This window comes from Acinonyx jubatus, chromosome A3 (assembly GCF_027475565.1).
Source record: "Acinonyx jubatus isolate Ajub_Pintada_27869175 chromosome A3, VMU_Ajub_asm_v1.0, whole genome shotgun sequence".
Classification (NCBI taxonomy): domain Eukaryota; kingdom Metazoa; phylum Chordata; class Mammalia; order Carnivora; family Felidae; genus Acinonyx; species Acinonyx jubatus.
This window is the reverse complement of record NC_069388.1, coordinates 118976664-119001365: the sequence shown is the minus strand read 5'-3', so window position 1 is coordinate 119001365 and position 24702 is coordinate 118976664. Positions and strand designations below refer to the sequence as shown.

Below are 24702 nucleotides of genomic sequence, written 5' to 3'. Positions count from 1 at the left end.
GTTAGCAGTCCCATCAGCAGATGGCTCCTGTCTGGACTCTGGCCACCTGGGGCCACCGTCTTTTGTTTACAACTCCAAAATGGGAAAAAGCCCTGAAAGCCTAAAGCTTTTCTTCAATATTCATTTGGTGGCAAAACCTGACCTAAACTGAAGAGATGTATCTGTTTATTCTACTTAAAAGTAATTATTCATGTATTTCACTGTAGAAATATTACTGTGTTTGGCTATAGGTGATGCCCAGGCTTTGTTGGGGTATCATGTAATATGCCATTTTTGAATTAAATTCTGAATTCTGAAAATACATCTGCTTCAAAGTATTTCAGGTAAGGGACTGTGGGTTATTATGTATGAATGGGTCAGTTTTGTATCACAACAAACATAAGCTCTGTAACATAAGGTCCATAATGAGTTAACATGGCTTAGAGATCAATGGTCAAGGGATAATCGATAAAAGTAACGGTCTTATATTATTTCTACTGCTTTTCTTTGTAAGATGATTAAAATTGTATCAGTGATAATTTGTGGAAAAGTCCTTTGTAAAGTACACCTTCTCCTTAGAAGGCATATTGGCTCAAGAGGCCCACATCGCTTATGCTAAAAGATGGATGGTATCTTAGGACTGTTTAGTTAGCCAAGTTGAAGTGGGGAACAGCAAGGGGATGGTGATGAGCTCAGGGTAGGACACAGTGAGCTGGGGACTCCTGAGACATCTAGGGAAAGGTGTTGAGCTGGTGGATGAATTTAGATCTCAGCAGAAAGACTGGAGCGGAAGGTTGTGCCAATAGTGGACTCCATATGGGCTCACGACAGGCTCCACAGATGCAGACCTACAGGGCACTTGCCCTGTTTAGAAAAACACATTCGTGACTTTGAGAGACCCAGGGGAGTTTCCTGGGGGGGTGGGGGGGGAAGAGGACAGGTTACCTAAGCGATACTGGATGGCTTTTCTTTGCCTAATCCAGATTGTATGTGCGTGTTCGTGTGCGTGCCCACATACATGTGCGTCTGGGTGCATGCACACACGGTGCCTGGTCCACCACCCATGTGCCAGGGCTGGCTCCCTGACTACGGCCCCTGTGGACCTCAAGGGGTCTGGCTCCTCTGTCCCAGCTGGGGCACTCACACTTCTGATGAGCAGAGGGTAGCGGGTAATTCTCTGCATGGGCTTCAGCAGGAAGCTGGAAAGGGGCATTCCTTTACATCGAGGGTCAGATGCCAGCTTCTGCAAATAACGGACAGGCTCATGAGGAAATCAAAGCTTCAACGAGAACAAAAGAAACACCGACTATACTCTTGACTTTGACCATCTTTTAGATTTCTAATTTCTTTTAAAAACTCAGGATTCAAAATAATATATATCAGATTAACAGCAGGGGTATCTCCCTTCAGTTGGTGAACCCAGCAGATGCTTTTCAGCTCTTTCTTTCTTACGTGGACTTGGCAGCCTGTGCCATCATGCCCTCCTTTGCTTCCAGAACAATTGACGGCTGTCTTCCCAGTCCACTCCTTCCCAATCCTCACGTCTTTCTTCTTCTCTACCTGCTTTTAACTGTAGGTGCTGCCCAAAGACCCCCAGCAGTTGAGTCCCAGGGCACCACCCGGACCCTCCCTAGAGCCCCATACTGGCCGAGTTACTCTCCTTCCTACCTGGACCTCCTACAGGCACCTCAATACCTCAGTACACCCCAAAGTCTTCATCTTCCTTCATGAAATCTTCTCTTCCACCTGCATCCCTGAGTTGGTAGCACCATTCTGCACCACCCACCTCCCTGCCACACACCTAGGAGTCACCTTCAACTCTGCCTTCTAAACGGCTCGTGATTTCCCCTGCCTCTGCCTGCCTGCTGTCCCTGCTTTATTAGAAACAATCACTACCATTTATTGAGCACCCATGATGTGCCAGGTAATGAATGCATTAGCCTTTGCTAAGTCCCTTCTGTTCTTTCTTCACTTGGCTAATTCATACTCATTTATGTAGACTCAGATTATGACTCCTCTTGGCCAGGCTCTCCCCCTTCCTTGACGCTTTCCCTCATGTTCAGTGACCTTTCTGGAGCCCCTGTCATCATCCGTGGGCACCTTTATCAGGATACCACATCTGGACTGGGGAAGACAGGTAGTGGTACCCCGTTTGAGATGTCTCCATGATCTTGAAGACTGTTATCTCCAGGAGACAAAGGACCACATCTTATTTGCCTCTACTCCTTTTATTAACACAGTACTTGAATAGAGTAGCTAGTACTCTTGGATGACTTTTTTTTTTTGATGACCATTTTTAATAACTGAAAAGCACAGTTACTATAATTTGCCTATTTGTTTTCCACTATGGGATATTAAAACTGCCCCCTCCTTTTGTTTTTGGATATATCTATATATGTTGCTACAGCAAGCATCTTCATGCTTTTTCTGTATTTTCTGAGACTTTTTAAAAAGTAACATTTAGCACACAGATTATTGCTAGATTTTGTTGTTAATGTAATCAACACAATGCCTTTTATTATTAAACTATAAACTTTTTATTTATTCTTTCTACTGTTATAGTTGTGATGGCACTGATACCTTATTTACATTCCTATTGTTATTACTATTTGGAAAATTTAAAAAAATTACTTAGAAGGTAAGTGTCCAATTTGTTTTTGAAGATTTTATTTTTGGGGCACCTGGGTGGCTCAGTAGGTTAAACAGCCAACTTCAGCTCAGGTCATGATCTTGCAGTCCGTGGGGTCGAGGCCCACATCAGGCTCTGTGCTGACTGCTCAGAGCCTGGAGCTTGCTTCGGATTCTGTGTCTCCCTCTCTCTCTGCTGCTCCCCAACTCGAGCTCTGTCTCTCTCTCTCTCTCAAAAATAAACATTTTTTATAAGATGTTTATAAAATTAAAAAAAAAATTTTTTTTAAAGATTTTATCTTTAAGTAATCTCTACACTCAACATGGGGCCTGAATTCACAACCCTGATTAAGAGTTGCATGTTCCACTGACTAAGCCAGCCAAGCTCCCCTAAACATCCTATTTTTAGTTCTACTATTATTATTATTTATTCATTCATTCATTCATTTTTATTTTAGAAAGAGAGAGAGAGATAGAGCATACAAGTAGGGGAGGGGGACAGAGGGAGAGAGAGAGAATCCTAAGCAGAGCCCCCCTGATGCAGGGCTCGATCCCACGAGCCTGTATCATGACCTAAGCTGAAATCAAGAGTCGGATGCTCAACCAACTGAGCCACCCAGATGCCCCTCTACTATTTTAAAACATTTGCATGCACTCACAATCCCACATTTATCTTATTCTGACCAGTGTTTGTGTCTGTGGTTTTGGTTCCCTTGTATGTTGTCTCTAGTTCACTTATTTTTTTCTTTGTTAAATGTCTATTTTGAGAGAGAGAGAGAGAAAACACATGTGGGTGAGAGGGGAAGGGGCAAAAAGAGAGGGAAAGAATCCCAGGCAGATTCCACACTGTCAGCACAGAACTCAACGTGGGGCTCAATCTCATGAACTGTGAGATCATGACCTGAGCCGAAGAGTCAGATGCTTAACTGACTGAGCCACCCAGGCGCCCCTCTTCTAGTTCATTTCTAAGCAACCCTGTGCCACCCACCCTTATCACCAATTGAAGAGTCGGTCCTCAGTGCCTTACTTATATTGAATCATTTTTGCATCCCTAAGATCATCATAAGGAAGGTAAATATAATTAGCATTTATTGCTTATTATGTGCTGGTCTCTGTGCTAAAAAGTACTTTAAATTCTTTTTAAAAATGTTTTATTTTTGAGAGAGATAGAGAGTGCACACAGTGAGGGAGGGACAGAGAGAAAGGGGGACAGAAAATCCAAAGCAGGCTCTGTAATGACAGCAACGAGCCTGATTCGGGGCTCAAACTGATGAACTGTGAGATCATGACCTGAGCCGAACCCAAGAGTTGGATGCTTAGCCGACTGAGACACCTAGCTGCCCCTCATTTTTGTAATTAAATACAAATATGAAAACAGGCCTTGGGGTCAGGAACTCTTTTGGTTTAAACAATGAATTAGGTGGATTTCTGTTTTTTTTCTATGATCTGTAATAGTTTGTATAGTATGGAATAATCTATTCCTTTATAGTTAGAATTCACCATCAAGTCCATCAAGTGCGCCTAGCTCCTCTTTTGGGGGTAAGCTACTCAGTTTTATCCTTGGCTAATAGTATCTTCAGATTTTCTATTCTTACTGAAGCAGTTTTCAAATTGTAATAGAAAACTACAAATTTTGTCAATGTTTTGACATTTATTAGCACATATTTTTGGCTTATATACTCTTTTACTTTAAGAAATATTTTCATGTCTGTTCCTTTTACTTGTGTTTTTCTGTTTTTCTATTAGATTTACCACAGTTATATTTTATTCTTTTCAACATACCTGTTCTTAGATATATTGATATCATTTGTGCTTTTATCTTTATTACTTACTCCATTTTCTTGTTGGAATTTTTATCCTCTGCCTAAACATCTTATATTTTATGCTTAATTATGTTTCCATTCTTTTTGGATAATGAAGACATTAAAATTATGCATTCTCCCTTAAGGCACTGTGGCTGTATAACAGATCCCTACAGGCACTATTTCAGAAACCAAAAAAAGAAGATGATATGTAAAAAAGCTAGAAAACAGATTTTACTTTCATTTCCCTTGCCACCGTCACATGTGTAGTAATAGTTTCTGTTACCGAACGACGCCAGGGAGATGTTCTCACACATGACACTCTATGATAACAAGCAGCCATGCGAAACGTGTGGCTGGATCACTCACAGGGTGTTGTTCATGCGTTATTACACTGTGTTCTCTGAGTGTCGTGCTAGCATTACTTTTCCTTACCAAGTGTTTGGTTTTAGTTTATAACCATGGCATCATGGAACCAATCATGTCCTCCTCCTCTCATTGGTTTCTCGACGCTGTGAGGACATCTCGGTGCACTTTGGAGCACAGGACAGGGTCCCACATGTGCGTTTATGAAGCTGCCCTAGTCCTCTCCTATCCTTTCGTCCCACTGTATTCGTCCACTAACGTCATGTCATCTTGTCTTGCTGCATTTTATATATTTGAGTAGGCTATTTTATACCCTTGGTGGCATAAGATGGATATAAAATAAATACAATTTACAAAATTAATAAAGTGACATTCTGGAAAATTGTGGTGTATAAAATAGCTGATTTAAGTAAACAGGCTAAATGACACTACTAATAGATGGGCAAAATTATGGCCCCAGTGCCAAGAAACACCAATTCAACACGGAAGGTAACACAAGCACTCAGAAAATTCTCTGCCATATTGGTGTTTCCTTTGGAAACTGGTGGGATGCCCTTTCCCATGTGGAGTCCTGACTGTGCAGCTGCACATCTCTGTCTCCAGCTCGGAACGGGGATGGCCTGCTCATGATTCCAGAACGGAGTTACCTTTAAAAATTCCTTGAAATCCGTGTCTTCATCGGTCTTCTGCTGTAACAGAGCTGCTCCATTAAGCTGACAGCTACAGAACCGGATATAAGCCTGCATGTGGGACAGCTCGGCTGCCAGGATGTCCCCAATCATCTGCACGGGCATCTTCTCTCCCCCGGTCTTCTTCCGTACCCGCAAGGCCCTGCAAACAACACACTCTCACTGTGAATGTGGTTGGTAAATAAAGGATGACTATCATGGGAACAATGGTAATGATCCCTAGTGAGCTACCGACAAACCTGGCACTGTGAGGGAAGAGTCAGGAGGAGGAGGCAGCTTGCGCCTATGTTCTGCTGGCAAGCCAACCTGGGCAAAATGTTGGCAAAGAAGAGTAAGAAAATGAAGTCTGTACACTTGGGTGTTTCCAGGTCCTCGGAATTGTTTTGGATTCCTTCATTTCTTAGCAAAGTTCCTTTAGAAAAATTCTAACTTGTTCTCAGCTGAACCAAGAAGAAAGGTATTTTCTACACTCTGTAGGGAAAAAAGGGGGCAGGAGCCCAGTTGTGGAGGTGGAGGTGAGCACTGTCCCCAGGAGAGCTGCTGAGCTGGGTGCCTCCACGAGGGCGGAGACACAGGACAACTGGGACTGCTGATCCCGCCCGCCAAGGAGTCTGTCCTCACAGGCTTCAGGGATGGGAAATCACCCCAAGGGGACTTAGGAGAATGTCAGACCAGCCAGTAATGTCCAGGCCATGGGCTACAGCTTCTCTCCTACTCTACCCGGTACAGTCAAGTATATTTTGAAATCATATGTTAATATATTGTTTATATTATGATTTCATTTTTTCATTGTTTAATCAAAGTATTTTCTTTGTTATATTTCTCGACTTCAGAAATTATGTATTTTACAGTTACAGGGCATGTTGTAAAATGATAATAAAGTAAAAGCTTGAGGGAGAAGACAGTTCAAAGTAACTTTGCTAACTAAATAGCCCTGCAGGGAGTTACGTGTGAAAGTGTCAGTCCTGGGGGCTGGCAGGCCGGTGCGCACAACTCACTTGAGTAGCTTTGTGTTAGACATGATGAGTTCTTTCCAGTTTACAAAGATCAAGGCCATTTCTCCTTCACTGAGAAAGCCCGACTCCACCATCCGTTTCTGAAAAACCTAAATTCAAAACATAAAAGAAAAGTTATCTTAGGTGTGCATATACAGTGGTCTAAATCAAACAGTATCTTCACAGAGTGAAACTAATACAATCATGATGTTTTTATTTTTTCGATCATGATGTTTTAAAATAAGCCTACTTAGGATTGCTAAATTTTAAATTGTATAATTTCCCTACTGTAGAAAAACCTAAATTCAAAACCTAAAAGAAAGAAGTTGTCTTAGGTGTGCATATACAGTGGTCTAACTCAAACAGTATCTTCACAGAGTGAAACTAATATGATCATGATGTTTTTGTTTTTGTTTTTTTAAGATCATGATGTTTTTAAATAAGCCTACTTAGGATTGCTAAAATTTAAATTGCATAATTTCCCTACTGTTTGCTATTTGGGTTCTTATTAGGCTAATTCTTTCTTTCTTTCTTTCTTTCTTTCTTTCTTTCTTTCTTTCTTTCTTTCTTCTTCTTTCTTTCTTTCTTCTTCTTTCTTTCTTCTTTCTTTCTTTCTTTCTTTCTTTCTTTCTTTCTTCTTTCTCTCTCTCTCTCTCTCTCTCTCTCTCTCTCTCTCTCTCTCTCTCTTTCTTTCTTTCTGTAGGCTCCACCCCAAAGTGGGGCTTGAACTCACAACTCAGGAGCTGCATGCGCCACTGACTGACCCCAGGTGCCCCTTATTAGGGCTAATTCTAAGGACTGAGTCCAGTAGCCTCATCAATAAGAGGAGAGGCTATCTATCTGCAAGAGAGATCAGGAAAGTTAAATAAAACCACGTGCATAAAGCATCTACACCCTGTAAAAGCTGCAGAACTGAGGAAACTGTCACATGGGTGCCTCAGAGGTCGTGAAGCTGTGAGAAGTTCAGCAAAAGAAACAGTGACGACTTATACAATGCCCGAGACTGACCACCAAGCAGACATGGATTTCAGAGGCTGGCTGACTGAAGGGGAAATGATAATGCCGTACATCTGCACTGTGGAACACTGAAGGATTTACAAAGTGCTGATACGTATATGTGTGCACATGCCTGTGTGTGCATGGGTTCTGAATGAACTTCACAGATGACACAGGTCAAGCTGAATCAGCTATGATTATTCCCGGGGCACTCAGGAATAAAGGCTGGGAGAGTGATCTGCTCAAGGTCACAAACTTAGAACACGGAGGAGCCAGAACCAAAACCCCAGTCTTTTTGGTTAGAAATCCAGGTTTCCATAAAGAACTAGGATTCCTAGGGAATGACTTTAAAAGCCTTAAGGAAACTGTGAAGTTATCTGAGACAACCCTTCTTGTGTGTGATCTTTCCAAGATACACACAACAGGTCAGTCTATTAAAATCGTTCAGTGGCCTGTGATAAGATGCAGGCTCTTTCTTGAGGTTCACCAGGGCTGTGCGACCTGCCCCCTGCCCACCCTCCCAGCTTGGGCCTCAAGAACTTGACACTCCAGCCACCGCAACTGCTTGCAGGATCTTAATTCCCCAGCACAGGCCTTCCTGCTTCCATGTCCTCTTCTGGGCACAGAAAACTCATCCTTGTCCTTCTAACCTTGGCCAGAGCCTAACTGGGAGGGTCCTTCCCGACTCTCCTTTGTGGCAGAGGGTGGTTATCCCTCTCCCGGCCCCCACCTCAGTGTTCTGCAGCTGTCTGTCTGTCTCTCCACATGACCGTGAACTCCTTGAGGGCAGGAGTTCTCTCTTCTCTCTCTTCTCCAGCACAGTGCTTTCTGCATACGGTAGGTTTTGAATTAATGTTTATTTACTGAGTTGAGGTGAACACAGATTCGAAGAATTCAGATAACAGTGCCATGAACTGGGCATCTCTAAATCTCTATAGTTCCAAAATCAGAATGAAGATGTCAGGACCCTCCCGTGGGAGCGAGCCCTGGAGAGGTGGTGGATCTGCTCTGAGGGGCTCCTGAAGGACAAGGAAGGCATCTGGTGGTCTCTTCTTTCATCCACTGCTGAATATATGTTACTTTTTTATTCATTCCATTTACCTGCTCAGGGAGATAAGCAGATGAGGAAGGCGGTTGGGACCTCTGGGAACCTCCGTGGGAATGGCAACGAGAACACCCAGCCTGGGAACAGTGCTTTTGCTCTAAATCCCTGACCCTGACATGGCCTCTTGCCCCTCAGGCAAGGTAAGGTGGGCAGAGTGGGAATGACCAAGGCCCAAGTAGTTAAGTGACAAGTCTCAGTGGGGCAAGCATGTGGCCCCGGTCTCCTCTGTGCTGGGATCAGAAAGGTACTTCCATACCCATTCAGCCTCTTGGGACTGGGATCTGACCAGCAGCAGGGCTGATACTCGTAGGGGTTAGTAATAAAGACGGGCTTTTCTTCTAGGCCGTCTTTCCTGGCCAGAGAAGCGGGGAGATAAACATACATAGTTCATTTAGTACTGACGGGAAGGCCTGCAAAGGGCCAGGTGAAGTTTTGGGGATGCAGGATGTGGGGTACACGCCCCTGCTGTTAGGAGCTCAGAGCCTTGCGGGGGACTTCTCAACTGAGAGAAGTTAGCAACTGAGACGTGCGGTGCAGTGTCCACGTGAGAACACGTATGCGGGTCTGCAGGTCCCCGCTGGCATGTCGGGTGGAAATGAATCAGGGGAGGGCCTTGCTGGGGTGCAGATGCAGAAGGATGCTCCGTGCCACTAGCGAGGTCACGGCCAGGCATAACGGTGCACCTGCTGGGCCTGTGTGGGGACACGTGCTCTCTTCAGGTGTCTTGTTTATTTACTGGGTTTCTCATCTGAGGGCCCTGACACACTGAGTGAGAACTAAGTGCCATGGAAACAAGAGTATAAGTATACAGTCTCACTGTGTGTACTCAAACACAAATCCTTTCAGAGTGCTACTCCAACACCTGTTACTGGCCTACAGGTCACTGGCAACATTAATAGGCACAAACGGTAAGGACATCACAACTGGGAAATATTTTACCACGTGGTCCTTTCGGTTTTCCAAAGTGATACAAACGTTAGATGAACACTGCCACTGTTTCACAGTCCCTTTGGAAACATCAAAGTCTATGAACACGGCAGGTGTCAGAAGAGCAGAGCAAACAGGCAAAAACGTGAGGGAGATGAAGTTTGCTTCAGTGCCTTCCGACCGGCTCTACCCTCGTCCTTCCCCTTCCTCGATGGGGCCTCTCCCAACATGCAGCTGAGGCGTCTCTTGTTCTCTCCACCCTGAATGGCCTCGTCTGGGGGAAGGAGTGCACTTGGGCTCTTCAGGCACTCTCCCAGAGCCACAAAGTGTTCTGAGGGTGTGAGAGCTCCTGTCACTACTCACTACTCTACTCGTGAATTCCCACATCAAAGGTGATGCCGGACTCTGAGGCCAAGGCCCGCCCCCCTCCACAGGCACAGCCCTCACCTCCACGACGAGCTGAAGGTCGTCCACGTACCGCTCTTCGGTCTGAATCAGCTCGTGAATATAGCCCTGCCTCTTCCTCTCAACTGGCTGCATGGTGTCCAGGCTTTGGAGATCAGCACACCCTACGGAAAGACAGGGTAGAGTTTCAAAACAGTATCTGAGTCTTCTTGGTAGGGAACAGACATTTACCAGATGTGCTGGGTTTGCAAACGGTGCCTCGAAAAAGCCACGCACGGCTTTTCCAACTCGTGCAGAGCCGCGCACCTGCGGAAAGCCGGCCTGACCACCTGCCGCTCAACCAGAGCAGCAAATCGGCACCGCCTGTAACATCTCAACGTGGTCCTGACTTCTTTCCCAAATGAATGACCGATTTAGGACTTTTTAGAAATGGCCTCAGAGAGTTCAGAACTGCGATGAACTTGTGAACATCTATGCGGTCCTCATCACCTCAGGCCATTTTCAAAGATATTGAAATGATTCAATGAATCATATGCTTAAGACCAGCGTTTTCCAAATTGCAGGCTATGAGCTATCGGTGGGTCCTGATGTTCATTTCGTTTTTAAAAGTGTGGGTCAGGCTTGAGATAAACACACAAATAAACACAAATTACCTTGTGCACAGCTCTCATAAGCACTGAAAGTGAACACTTTTAGTTAGGTATGAATGTGGGGATGCAGAATATATTTCCCACTGTGAGCTACTGTTAGAAAAATGAGACACATTTGTTTTCTCAAAATGCAGCGTTAAGGTTAGGAAACCTGAAATTCCCAGGACCCAGCAGTTCCCAACAAGACCACTGCCTTAACTCACCAGAACAGAGAAGTGGTTTTGGGACACCACAGACGTTAAGTGAGACTTTGAGGGAAGTCCCTAGCAACCTTGCATCAGGGTGGGCGGCACTGCATTCACTTCGGGTCAATTTACAGGCACATGGGAGCCGAACTGAATGTCAGGACTGCGAAGTAACATAATTCCAGAATCACTTCGTAAGAAGCTGAGGGCTTGCTTCTTTGCACAGCGGGAGGGGAAATATCTCAGGTAGCCCCTCCTCCGGCAAAAAGAAAAAGCAGGTAGGCACCTAGCAAGCTACAAATGAGGGAGAGAGAAAGCCCAGCGAGGCGCGGATGACCCTGAGGCAGCAGGTGTCAGGTGAACCTGGCCCCAGCCTTCGTAGGCGGGGCAGGGTCGGCACAGACACAGAGGCACCTCGCTGGCAACACAGAAACAAAGCCACAGAGGCGGAGAATGCAAGGAGCAGACTGGGTATTTCAAGGGGGTTTACCTTTGAATTTGTTTTTTCATTTTTTTTAATGTTTATTTATTTTTGAGAGAGAAAGAGAGAGAGAGAGAGAGAGGCAAAGCATGTGAGTGGGGAGGGCAGAGAGGGAGACAGAGGATCCGAAGCAGCCTCGGAGCTCGAACCCGTGAGCCGTGAGATCGTGACCTGAGCCAAAGTCGGACGCTCAACCGACTGAGCCACCCAGGCGCCCCCCCACCCCTGCTTACCTTTGAGTTTTTATGTGTTTTGTATAGATTTGGACTAAGAGTTCTCATGAAGACGACTGGTCTATTTTCTGTGCATGTTGCCAACAGCTTAAAAAAATTATTCTCACAGTAAAACAAAAATAGAATAAGGCAAGAAGACGTTATGGTGCCACTGTCATGTTCAAAATTATCGAGCTTTTCTGGGGATTGTATTTTATTCTGTTCTGCGGGAGAGCACTGCAGGAAAGCTAAGTGTTCTGAGCCCAGGAGGCTAATATAGACACCTGTCTGACTAGGTTGTGTGTAGCCAGGAGGCTGGAGGCAATGGCTGGGCACCTAGTGGCAAGTGGCTCTCATGATGTGAGCCGGGGTCACCGGGCAGAGGAACGAGCGGACTCTGATGGAAGCCATCGGCGCAGTTTCTAAGGTTACCCCACCCTCACACTAGGCACTAGGGTTCTACAAATTCCAGTCACTGACATTCTGGCACATCCACATTCTGTCTCTACTTTTATGTTATACTTTTTAATAAATTTACTCATGTTTGAGTTACATATTTGGGCAACCATGGGTTTTATGTACTGGTTACGTGTTTTCTAATACTCACTAAAATAAATATAACCATTAGAAAAAAATAAGTCTCCGAAGGTACTATTTTGTGTGCCATCACGTAGTATATCACAGGGATAGGTCCATCGCACTTGGGGAAACACTGATTTACATTAAAACCCACAAGCATCGGCCTCTCTAACTGTTCTGTACCTCGGAATAATAGGAAAAGTCCCAGATATTTTATCATTTCTAAGGTGAGAACATGCATGACATTAGCTCCAACAGGGTGGATGTGAGGACAATCCTTATACTCCACCTCTGACCGACCCCTTTGCATTTCATTACAGTGGTTCTTAAACTTCTGTTCTCTTCAAGTTTTCAACGTGACCCTGATTCTCACTTTCAGATGTTCTTACCTCTTATGTCAGGGAAAAGAAAGAAAGGTGGTGGCCCTTTTACTTTCTGCCTTTCATCTCCCTGCTCACTCATCCCTGTACTTCCTTCCTGTGTCAGGGGATGAGGAAATCCTGTTTCTTCCTGAAGCCAGCATCCTTAACTGACCCTTTCCTTTTGACCCCTTGCCATCCTCCCCACACTGTACAACATGGTAGCCATTAGCAACACGTGGCTATTGAGCATTTGAACTGTGGTGGCTGCTCCAAACAGAGAAGTGCTCTAAGTGTAAACTACGCACCAGATCTCAAAGACCTAATATAAAAAAACCCAGAATGTAAAACAATGCACTAAAAATTCTTACGTTGATTACATATTAAATGGTAGTATTTTGCATAACGCTGAGCTGACCCAAAGAATTACTCAAGTTTTAATTTCATGTTTTACTTTTTAAAATGTGGCCTTTGGGAAATCTTAGATTCCATCTGGGCTGCATTTGGGACTTTCATTCCATTTCTATTGAACAGCTCAAGCCAGCCACTGATTTTTTATTACGTTCCTTCCCGAACAATGTTTTAGTGGCTTCTGCTATTTGCAGAATGAAGTCCTAGCTCAGCAGCACAGGGCTCCAGAGTCTCCATAATCCACCCACGGCCTCCATTTGCAGCCTCACCTCTGACCATGCAGCGCACCTTTCGGCCACCCTGGCCCGGGTTCAGTCCTCAAGAGGTGCTGGACACGCTGTGCACACTGTCCGTGGCCTGCTTCTCCACACACAGCCGTCTTACCCTTCGAGGCGCAGCTCACGCGATCCTACTTGGGGGAAACCTTCCTATGCCCTGTCCCACTTACCCCCAGACCGCCTCTCTTTTGTGTTTCCGGGGTAGTCTGCGCTGTATTTAACACTTCCCACGAGGTCACCTGCATCGTAGTTCATCTCTGTAGTGTTAGTATAGCTGTCGCTCCCACTGGAGGTCAGCGGCTGTGTCTCACACAGTTGTACATCAGACTCAGCACAGTGTTTTGACCACGGGAGCCAGGAAATATTTGCCAAATGGTGGACTACCGGGTTGGTCCCAGACCTGTTTGTCACCTTTCCTCTCCTCTAGACTGCAGGGAGGTCAACCCCACAGCCTGCTTATGTAAGCTCCTACTTCACTTGGCCTCTGCCCACGTTTGGCCGATGAGAGGAGGCTCTGGCAGCAGCCTGAAGACTACAGGGTAAACGGGAAAACACTCCTTCTGCCAGAAAAGAGAGGACAGGAGACCTTTTAGTCTCCGCTGGGCAGAGAACATTAGAATTGCTGGGCTCGCGTCTCATAAATTTGGAGTTCAAGGATTCTACAACTGATGGATTACCAGAAAAGTTGGTCCCTGGTTGGTGATACCCTTAGGGTGCTTGGCCAAAGAAAATGTACAACTGTCCAGAGGGTCTCCCTCACAACCTTGGTGTCACAGGATTTCCACGTAAAAGCCAAGTGTCACTAAAGATGAGCTCAACATAAAAAATTACAAGAAATAAGGAATGATCCACCATAAATAAAAAATGATGATTAGAAAGGACCCCAAGAGGGGCACCCGGTTGGCTCGCTTGGCAGAGCATGTGACTTTTGATCTCAGGGTTGTGAGTTTGAGCCCCACATTGGATATAGAGAGGACTTAAAATCTTGAAAAAAAAAAAAACAAAAAAAAAAAAACAAAAAAAACAACAACCCAAGAACATAAGGTAACAGAACAAAATCTTAAAAAAAAAAAAAAAAGTAAAAATATGTCTATTTAAAAAATAACTCAAGACATATGAAGGGTTGAAACCACAGAGTCTATAAAAAAGAATAGGCAGATTTGAAAAAGAAACTAGGGGCGCCTGGGTGGCTTGGTTGGTTGAGCGTCCGACTTCGGCTCAGGTCATGATCTCACGGTCCGTGAGTTTGAGTCCCATGTCGGGCTCTGTGCTAGCAGCTCAGAGCCTGTTTTGGATTCTGTGTCTCCCTCTCTCTCTGCTCCTCCCCTGTTCATGCTCTGTCTCTCTCTGTCTCAAAAATAAATAAACGTTAAAAAAAAATTTGAAAAAGAAACTAATAAAAATGGCAAATCTTATGGAAATAATAACACATAGCTGTTCAAACATATCTGAGGAAAGGATTAGTAAATCTGAAGACAGATGTAGAAATTAATGCAGCCTACGGGCGCCTGGGTGGCTCAGTCGGTTAAGCATCTGACTTTGGCTCAGGTCATGATCTTGCCGTTTGTGGATTCGAGCCCCGTGCCGGGCTCTGTGCTGACAGCTCAGAGCCTGGAGCCTGCTTCAGATTCTGTGTCTCCCTCTCTCTCTACTCCCCCCCCACTCACACTCTGTCTCTCTCTCTCTTAAAAAAAAAAAAAAAAAAGAATGCAGCTTAGAAAGACAAAAAGATGGAAAACATAAAATGGAGATTAGGAGAATATAGAGGACAGAATGACAATGTCCAACATACATCTAATGGGAGTCCAGGAGGGGAGAACAGAAAAAATGGAGAGAAGTAATATAGAGATTATAATGGTTGAGATTTCCTAGAACTGATGAAAGACAGACCTCCACATACTCAGAAGGAAAAATGACTCCTGATTAGGGAAAAAAATAAAAATAAATCCATACCTAAACTGCAAAACACCAAGGAGAAAAAAAAATGATTAGAACAGTTAGAAAGAGGGGTGCCTGGGTAGCTCAGTCAGTTAAGTGTCCAACTCTTGATTGGGCTCAGGTCATGATCTCAAGGTTCTGTGGGATCGAGCCCTGTGTCAGGTTTTGTGCTGGCAGCATGGAACCTGCTTGGGATTCTCTCTTTCCTTCTCTCTCTGACTTGCTTGCCTGCACTCTCTCTCTCCCAAAATAAATAAATTAAAATAAAAAAAAGAGAAATAAAAAGCAGAATAACTACACAGGAAGGGCAATCAGACTGACTGTACACATCTCCACACAACAACAGGGGGTACTGAGCAAAAATAACTGTCAAATCAGAATTCTAATTATACTACCTTTTGTGGGTAAGGAAGACAAAGACATTTTTAGGCAAAGTTTGAAAGCATTTACTACTAATAGGTTAACTAAAGGAACTATAAAGAGGTGTGTTTTTGGAAGAAGGAAATTGAATAAGAAGGAAAAAAGAGTAAGGAGTGGTGGAGAGGAAGGAAGGAAGGAAGGAAGGAAGGAAGGAAGCAAGGAAGGAAGGAAGGAAGGAAGGAAGGGACAGAGGACAGGAAGGAAGAAGAGAGGGAGGGAGGGAAGGGTGAGTGAAAATACTAGTAAATATGTGAAGACTCAAAATAATCATTGATGATCTAAGATAACAATATACCCGATAGTGGGTATATATTCAACATGGGGGGGGGGTGGTGTCTGGATGGCTCAGTCGGTTGAGTATCCGACTCTTGATCTCTGGGTTGTGAGTTCAAGCCCTGCTTTGGGCTCCACACTGGACATGGAGCTTACTTAAAAAAGAGTATAAATTCAAGGTGGATTTTAAATTTACCTAAAACTAACTTTTTTAAACACAAAAAAGGAGTAACATGAGAAATAGGGGAGAATCCTTACAGATAAAGCATCCCACCTGCACTGATTAGAAGAAGTAAGATAAATATGAAATTTAGACTTTGTGGAGACAAACACATATGTTAGAAATGCAAAGGTAACTACTCAAAGAATAGACATTGAAACCATAACTTCCAAACCAGTAAAGGGAAAGAAAGGAAGTACATTTGATCAAAGCAATAGATGTATAGGCAGAACAACAATAAGAAAAAAATTCATGGTAAATAAAAAATATATAATAAGATAGCTATAAATAGGAGTATTCCATTATTCCAATAAGAGTAAATTGCTTAAATCTGTCAGTTAAAATAAAACTCTACATTGGATTTTAAAATTCAGCTAGATGTTGGGGAAGATGGCAGAGTAGGAGGATCCTACTCACCCCGCCCCACATAAACAACTAGATAACACCCATATCAGTGTGAATAACCCAGAAAACAACAGGAAGACTGGCAGAACAGAGTCTCCATAGAAAAATGTAGAGAAGAAGCCACACTGAAAAGAGCTGCAAGGGCAGAGACTTGGCTGGGAGCCAAAACTGACCTACAGGACTGTCCTTGGGAGGTAGGGATGCTGTGGGCAAAGAGAAGGGCCAGAAGCAAACTCCACCCCAGGCATCCCAGGCACAGGGGACCCTCACTCGGAGGATGAATCCCCATAAAATTGGGTTTTGAAAACCAGAGGGGATGAAGTTTGAGAGTTCTTACAATCAGTGGGGCTTAACACTTGGAACTGTAAAAATCAGCGGGCATGGCTCTGAGGGAGCCAGAGGGTGATAGGAAACTGAGTCCCCACGCTTATAGAGACAGCACAACAAACAGCCCCACTGAGAAACAGCATAGAAACAGCAGTTTGAAAAACTCCTGGAATATATAGGAAGGAGATTTATTTACTAATTTCAGAATGTGTGTTGGAGGGACAGGGATCTTTGGGAGACTTCTCCAAGGGCAAAGGAGCCGGTGGGACCATTTCTCTCCATTGCCCCCCAAGCCTGGATACACGAACACCTGTGGGAATCAGCACATTGATAATATTCTCCATCTAGCTTACCAACACCAGGGGCCCACCCTTGTGTTCTCCTGTGGACCCACCCCTCAGGTTGACCCTGGCCTCAATAGGAATCCATCCAAAGTGGTGCCCAAACATGGTAGTGTGCAAGCAGCCCCAAGAAGGGTCAGCACCACCCCAAAGTGATTCCTGCCCCAGGGAGAGGGGAAGAAAACCACACATACCAGTTCCATTTCGGCCCCAGCAGTGGGCTGGGGGCAGAAATCTGGTCTGACTACAGGCCCCGCCCACCAGTGAAAGCTTCTCGGGGGACAACACAGGGAGAAAGCCCTACAGTACAGTGCTTCGCAGCTCTGGCAAATGACTGGTTTGACTCAACTTAAGCCCAAGATGGCCTCAGACTGGCCCACTAACAACACAGGGGCCAAACCCTGTCCACAACAGATAGAGCTACTGTAGATGACTGGAGTGAAGGCAAACACAGCTCAGCCACAACAGCAGGGCACATACAACACACACAGGAGACATCCCTGAAGTGCCAGGTTCTAGTGAACAGGGGACATTGTGCTGCAGAGCACTACAGGACTTCATCTTCATAAGGCCACTACTTTCAAGAGCAGGAGACATAGTTGACCTTAACACATAGAAACAGACACACAGAGTCAGACAAAATAAGGAGACAGAAGACTATGTACCAGACGAAAGAACAGGACAAACTCACAGCAAGAGAACTAAACAAACCAGGGATGAGTAATATGCCTGATAAAGAATTTAAAGTAATGGTCATAAAGAGACTCAATGGACTTGAGAAAAGAGTCAAGGACCTCAATGAGACCCTCAACAAAGAGAGAAAACACAAAAAAAGAACCAATGAGAGATGGAGAACTTAATAGCTGAAATTAAAAATATACTAGAAGTGGGGCGGGGGGTGCCTGGGTGGCTCAGTTGGTTAAAACATCTGACTCTTGCTTTTGGCTGGTCATAATCTCACGGCTCATGAGTTTGAGCCCCGTATCGGGCTCTGTGCTGACAGTGTGGGGCTTGCTTGAGATTCTCTGCGTCTCTCTCTGCCTCTCCCCGGCTTGCATGTGCTCGCTCTCTCTCTCTCTCTCTCTCAAAATAAATAAATAAGTTTAAAAACAAAAACAAAATACACTAGAGGGAATAAAAAGTAGACCAGAGGAAGCATGACCTGGAGGACAGAGTAATGGAAAGCATTATCACTGAACAAGAGGAAGAAAAAACGGTAATAAAAAATAAGAATAGAAGGGAACTCAGTGACACCATCAGGTGTGATAACATTTACATTATAGGGATCCCAAGAGGAAAAAAGAGAGAAAAGGGGACAGAAAATTTATCTGAGGAAATAATAGCTAAAAACTTCATGAATCTGGGGAAGGAAACAGAAATCCAGATTCCAGAGGCAGAAAAACTCCAACAAAATCAACTCAAAGAGGTCCACACCAAGACATAATAATTAAAATGGTAAAAAACAGTGATAAAGAGAGAATTTTATAGGGCACCTGGGTGGCTCAGTTGGTTAAGCATCCGACTTTGGCTCAGGTCATGATCTCATCGTTCGTGGGTTTGAGCCCCATGTCAGGCTGTGTGCTGACAGTTCAGAGCCTGGAGACTGCTTCAGATTCTGTGTCCCCCCCCCCCCCCCAACTCTCTGCTCCTTCCCCACTTGTGCACTCTCTCTCTCAAAAATAAACATTGAAAATTTTTTTTAAAAATTAAAAAATCTGAAAGCAGCAAGAGAAAAGAAAATAGTTACATACAAAGGAAACCCCATAAGACTGTCAGCCTATTTTTCAGCAAGAACTTTGCAGGCCAAAGGGAGTGGCATGATATATTCAAAGTGCTGAAAAAAAAACCCAACCCTGCAACCAAGACTACTCTATCCAGCCAGGCTATCATTTCGAATAGAAGGAGAGATAAAGAGTTTCCCAGACAAACAAAAGTTAAAGGAATTCATGACTACTAAACCCGCCTTACAAGAAATGTTAAAGGGGACTCTCTTGAGTGGAAAGGAAAGACCATAAGCAGGAGGAAGAAAAGTAGGAAGCACAAAAGCAGTAAAATTAAGTATATCTATAAAAACAAAAATCAGTCAAGGGATTCCCAAAATAAAAGGATGTAAAGTATGACACCATATACCTAAAACGTGGGAGGAAAGGGGTAAAAATGTGGTGATTTTAAAAAAATTTTTATTTGTTTTTTGAGAGAGAGATAGAGTGCAAGCAGGGGAGGGGCAAAGAGAGAGGGAGACAGAAACCCCAACAGGCTCCACACTGTTGGTGCAGAGCCCAATGTGCAGCTTGAACTCAAACCATGAGATCATGACCTGAGCCAAAGTCAAGAGTTGGAGGCTCAACTGGCTGAACCACCCAGGCACCCCAAAAATGTAGTGCTTTTGGAATGGGTTCAAACTTAACTGACCATTAGCTTAATATAGACTGCTATATGTATAAGATGTTATATACAAACCTAATGGTAACCAAAAAACAAAAAACTGGTAACAGATATGCAAAAAATAAAGAGAAAGGAATCCAAGAATAGAAAGCTAGGAAACTGTGAGAGAAGAGCAAGAGACGAAAGAAATAAAGAACTGTAAAACAAATATAAAAAAGTAACAAAACTGCACTAAGTACATACCTATCAATAATTACTTTGAATGTAAATGGACTAAACACTCCAATAAAAGACATAGGATAACACAATGTATGTAAAGTGATGAATCACTGAATTCTACTCCTGAAACCAATATAGCACTGTATGTTAACTAAATAAAATTAAAAAAAAAAATCAAGACACATCTATATGTTGCCTGTGAGACTCACGTCAGATCTAAAGACCATGCATATTGAAAGTGAAGAGATGTAAAAGTTTTTATCATACAAATGGAAGTGAAAAGAAAGGCAGGGAGCAATACTTATATCAGATGAAATAGACTTTAAAACAAAGACTGTAACAAGAGACAAAGAAAGACCACATAATCTTAAAGGGCACAATCCAACAAGAAGATATAACAAGTGTAAACATTTATGTACCCAAAATGAGAGTGCTCAAATACATAGAGCAGCTAATAACAGACATAAAGGAAGAAATCAATAGTAACACAATAATAGTGGAGGACTTTAACACTCCACTTACATCAATTGATAGAGCAACCAAACACAAAATCAACAAGGAAACAATGGCTTTGAATGACACACTGGACCAAATGGATCTTACAGATATATTCAGAACATTCCATCCTAAAACAGCAGACTACACATTCTTTTCAAATGCACATTGAACATTCTCCAGAATAGATGACATGTTAGGCTACAACACAAGTTCTCTGAACAAATTAAAAAAGACTGAAGTTGCACCATCCATCTTTTCTGACTGCATACTATGAAATTAGAAATCAACCACAAGAGGGGGTGCCTGGGTGGCTCAGTCGGTTAAGTGTCCAACTCTTGATTTCAGCTCAGGTCATTATCTCACAGTTTGTGGGTTCAAGCCCTGTGTCAGGCTGATAGCACAGAGTCTGCTTGGGATCTTTTCTCTCTGCCCCTACTCTGCTCATGCTCTCTTTCATCTCTCAAAATAAATACATAAATAACCTTTATTTTAAAAAAGAGCTGTTAAAAAAAGTAAACCACAAGAAAAAAAATCCAGAAAAAACACAAATATATGGAGGTTCAATAATATGCTACTAAACAATGAATGGGTCAACCAAGAAATCAAAAAGGAAATAAGAAAGTACATGGAGACAAATGAAAATAAAAACACAACTGTCCAAAAATCTTCGGGGTACAGCAAAAAGCTGTTCTAAGAGGGAGGTTCATGGCAATACAGGCCTACCTTAAGAAGCAGGAAAAAATCTCAAACAACCTAACCTTACACCTACAGGCACTATAAAAAAGAACAAACCCCAAACCAGCAGAAGGAAGGAAATAATAAAGATTAGAGCAGAAATAAGTGAAATAGAATCTAAAAATTAATAGAACAGATCAATGAAACCAGGAGCTAGTTCTTTGAAAAGATCAACACAATTGATAAACCTTTAGCCAGACTCATCGAGAGAGAGAGAGAAAGAGAGAGAGAAAGAGAGAACTCAAAATCACAAATGAAAGAGGAGAAATAACAATTGACACCACAGAAATACAAAAGATTATAAGAGAATATTATGAAAAATTATGTGCCAGCATATTGGACAACCTACAAGAAATGGATTAAATTCCCAGAAACATATAACCTCCCAAATATGAATCAGGAAGAAATAGAACATTTAAACAGACCAATTACCAGCAATGAAATTGAACTGGTAATCAAAAACTCTTCCAACAAATAGAAGTCCAGGACCAGATGGCATCACAGGTGGTAAATTCTACCAAACATTTAAAGAAGACTTATACCTCTTCTTCTCAAATTATTAAAAAAAAAAAAAAAAAATTGAAGGGGGAGAGGCGCCTGGTGGCTCAGTCGGTTAAGCATCTGACTTCTGATTTTGGCTCAGGTTATGATCTCACAATTCATGGGTTTAAGCCCCATGTTGGGCTCTGTTCTGACAGCATGGAGCCTGCTTGGGATTCTCTCTCCCTCTCTCTACCCCTCCCCCACTTGCACTGTCTCTGTCTCTCTCAAAATAAATAAATAAACTAAAAAAAAAAAAAGTAGGGGCGTCTGGGTGGCTCAGTCGGTTGAGCATCCGACTTCGGCTCAGGTCATGATCTTGTGGTTTGTGAGTTTGAGCCCGACGTTGGGCTCTTTGTTGACAGCTCAGAGCCTGAAGCTTGCTTTGGATTCTGTGTCTCGCTCTCTCTCTACCCCTCCCTGCTTATGCTCTGTCTCCTGTCTCAAAAATAAATAAAACATTTAAAAAAAAAAATAGAAGGGGACAAAAAACTTCCAAACTAATTTTTGAGGCCAGTATTACCCTGATACTAAAACTGGACAGACACTACAAAAGAAAAGAACTATAGGCCAATGTCTCTGATAAACATAAATGTAAAAATCTTCAACAAAACATTAGCAAACAAAATCCAACAATACATTAAAAAAAATCATTCACCAAAATTGAGTGGGATTTATTCCTGAGATGCAAGGGTGGTTCAATATTTGCAAATCAATCAATATGATATATCACATCAACCCATAGCTAACATACTCAATGGTGAAAAACTGAGAACTTTTCCCCAAAGATCAGGAACAACACAAGGATGTCCACTCTTACCAATTTTATCCAATATAGTACTGGATACTATATACTATATACTATAGTATATACTATATACTATACTATATTCTATATACTTAGTATATACTATACTAAGTCTTAGCCATAGCAATCAGATGAGAAAAAGAAATAAAAGGCATCCAAATTGATAAGGAAGAAGTACAACTTTCACTATTTACAGACCCTAAAGACTCCACCAAAAAACTACTAGAGCTGATAAATGAATTCACAGTATACAAAATTAATATACAGAAATCTCTTACATTTCTATACATTAATAATGAAGTAGCAGAAAGAGAAATTAATAATCCCATTTACAATTAAACCATTCATCAGTTTTTTTATTAAAAAAAAACCTCTTTGAATAAGCTTAACCAAAGAGGTGAAAGACCTGTACTCTCAAAATTATAAAACACTGATGAAAGGGACATCTGGGTGGCTCAGTCAGTTAAGCATCCGACTTCGGCTCAGGTCATGATCTTACAGTTTGTGGGTTCGAGCCCCGCGTTGGGCTCTGTGCTGACAGCTCAGAGCCTGGAGCCGGCTTCGACTTCTGTGTCCCCCTCTCTCTGCCCCTCCCCTGCTCACACTCTGTCTCTCAAAAATAAACATTAAAAAAAATTAAAAAAAAAACTGATGAAAGAAATAGAAGATGACACAAATGGAAATATATTCCATGTTCATGGATTGGGAGGACAAATATTGTTAAAATGTCTCTACTACTCAAAGTAATCCACAGATTTCATACAATCCCTAACAAAATACCAACAGCATTTTTCACAGAACTAGAATATCCTAAAATTTGTACGGAACCACGAAAGACCCTAAGTAGCCAAGGCAATCTTGAAAAGAACAAAACCAGAGGTATCATAATCCCACATTTTAAGACAAACTACAAATCTGTAGTAATCAAAAGAGTATGGCACTGGCACAAAAACAGACACATTGATCAATGGAACAGAACAGACAGCCCAGAAGTAAACCCATGATTAAATGGTCAATTTATCTTTGACAAAGGAGACAAGAATATTCAATGGGAAAAAAGACAGTTTCTTCAACAAATGGTGTTGGGAAAATTGTACAGCTGCACGCAAAAGAATGAAAAGGGCCCATTTTCTTATACCATACACAAAAATATACTCAAAATGGATTGAAGACCTAAATATGAGACCTGAATCCATAAAAATCCTAGAGGAGAGTACAGGCAGTAATCTGTCTGACATTGGCCACAGCAACTTTTTTTCTAGATATGTCTCCTGGGGCAAGGGTAACAAAAGCAAAAATAAACTATTGGGACCACATCAAAATAAAAAACTTCTGCACAGAAATAGAAACAATCAACAAAATACCAAGACAACTTAATGAATGGGAAGAGATACTTGCAAATGACCTATCTGATAAAGGGCTAGTATCCAAAACTTATAAAGAACTTACACAACTCAACACTAAAACCCCCCAAATAATCTAATAAAAAATGGGCAAAGGACCTGAAAAGGCATTTGTCCAAAGAAGATATCCAGATGGCAAACAGACACATGAAAAGATGCTCAATATCATTCATCATCAGGGAAATGCAAATCAAAACCACAATGACATATCACCTCACGCCTGTCAAAATGGTTGAAAGCAAACACAAGAAACAACAGGTGTAGCCACTGTGGGAAACAGTATGGGGGTTCCTCAAAAAATTAAAGATAAAATTGCCATATGGTCCAGGAATTCCATTACTATTTACCCAAAGAATATGGAAACACCAAACCAAAAAGATAAATGTACCCTGATGGTTTACTGCAGCATTATTTATGATAGCCATATTATGGAAGCAACCCAAGTGTCAATCGACTGATGAATGGATAAAGAAGATGTGGTATATATGTACAATGGAATATTAGCCATAAAAAAGAATGAAATCTTGCCATCTGCAACAACATGGATGGATCTAGAGGGTATAGTGCTAAGTGAAGTAAGTAAAGTCTGCAGGGGCGCCTGGGTGGCTCAGTTGGTTAAGTGTCCAACTCCGGCTCAGGTTATGATCTCGCGGTTTGTGAGTTCGAGCTCCGTGTCAGGCTCTGTTCTGACAGCTCAGAGCTTGGAGCCTGCTTTGGATTCTATGTCTTCCTCTCTCTCTGCCCCTCCTCCACTCATGCTCTCTCTCTCTCTCAAAAATAGATAAATATTAAAAAAAAAAAAAAAGAAGTAAAGGTTGGAAAAAGCTACACATTTACAAAATATTAAAAAGCAGCTGAGGTGGTTTGATTAGCAACAGACAAGATAGGCTTTCAAGGATCTATGTAAACGTTATAAACATTTAGGATGATACAATAATTTTGATCTTATTTGCAACTAACTGGAGAGCCTCAAAAGGTAAAATTAAAAACTGACAAAATTGCCTCTGGAAGGAAGGAAGGAAGGAAGGAAGGAAGGAAGGAAGGAAGGAAGGAAGGAAGGAAGGAAGGAAAAATAAAGATCTGAAAGATCTATAATCAAAGTAGTCAACTGTAATATCTCTCTCAATGAAAATGAGTAAATAT

The 24702-nt window shown here is 42.5% G+C and overlaps 1 protein-coding gene across 16 annotated transcripts in view; it reads right to left on the bottom strand.

The window, feature by feature from the left end:
- Positions 1 to 24702, bottom strand: part of ITSN2 (intersectin 2) — a 147316-nt gene that overhangs the window by 10309 nt on the left and 112305 nt on the right. For 15 of the 16 annotated variants that reach the window (XR_008289646.1, XR_008289647.1, XR_008289648.1 and 12 more), the window contains 4 exons: positions 9935 to 10056; positions 6463 to 6569; positions 5423 to 5606; positions 1124 to 1222 (listed from right to left, as the gene is read on the bottom strand). Coding sequence is in view for 13 of the 16 variants with exons in the window: in XM_053201172.1 (XP_053057147.1) it covers positions 1124 to 1222; positions 5423 to 5606; positions 6463 to 6569; positions 9935 to 10056 (512 nt within the window). In the remaining 3 variants the exon portion in view is untranslated. The remainder of the gene's footprint in view (positions 1 to 1123; positions 1223 to 5422; positions 5607 to 6462; positions 6570 to 9934; positions 10057 to 24702) is intronic. The other variant, XM_053201170.1, reaches the window with a different exon arrangement.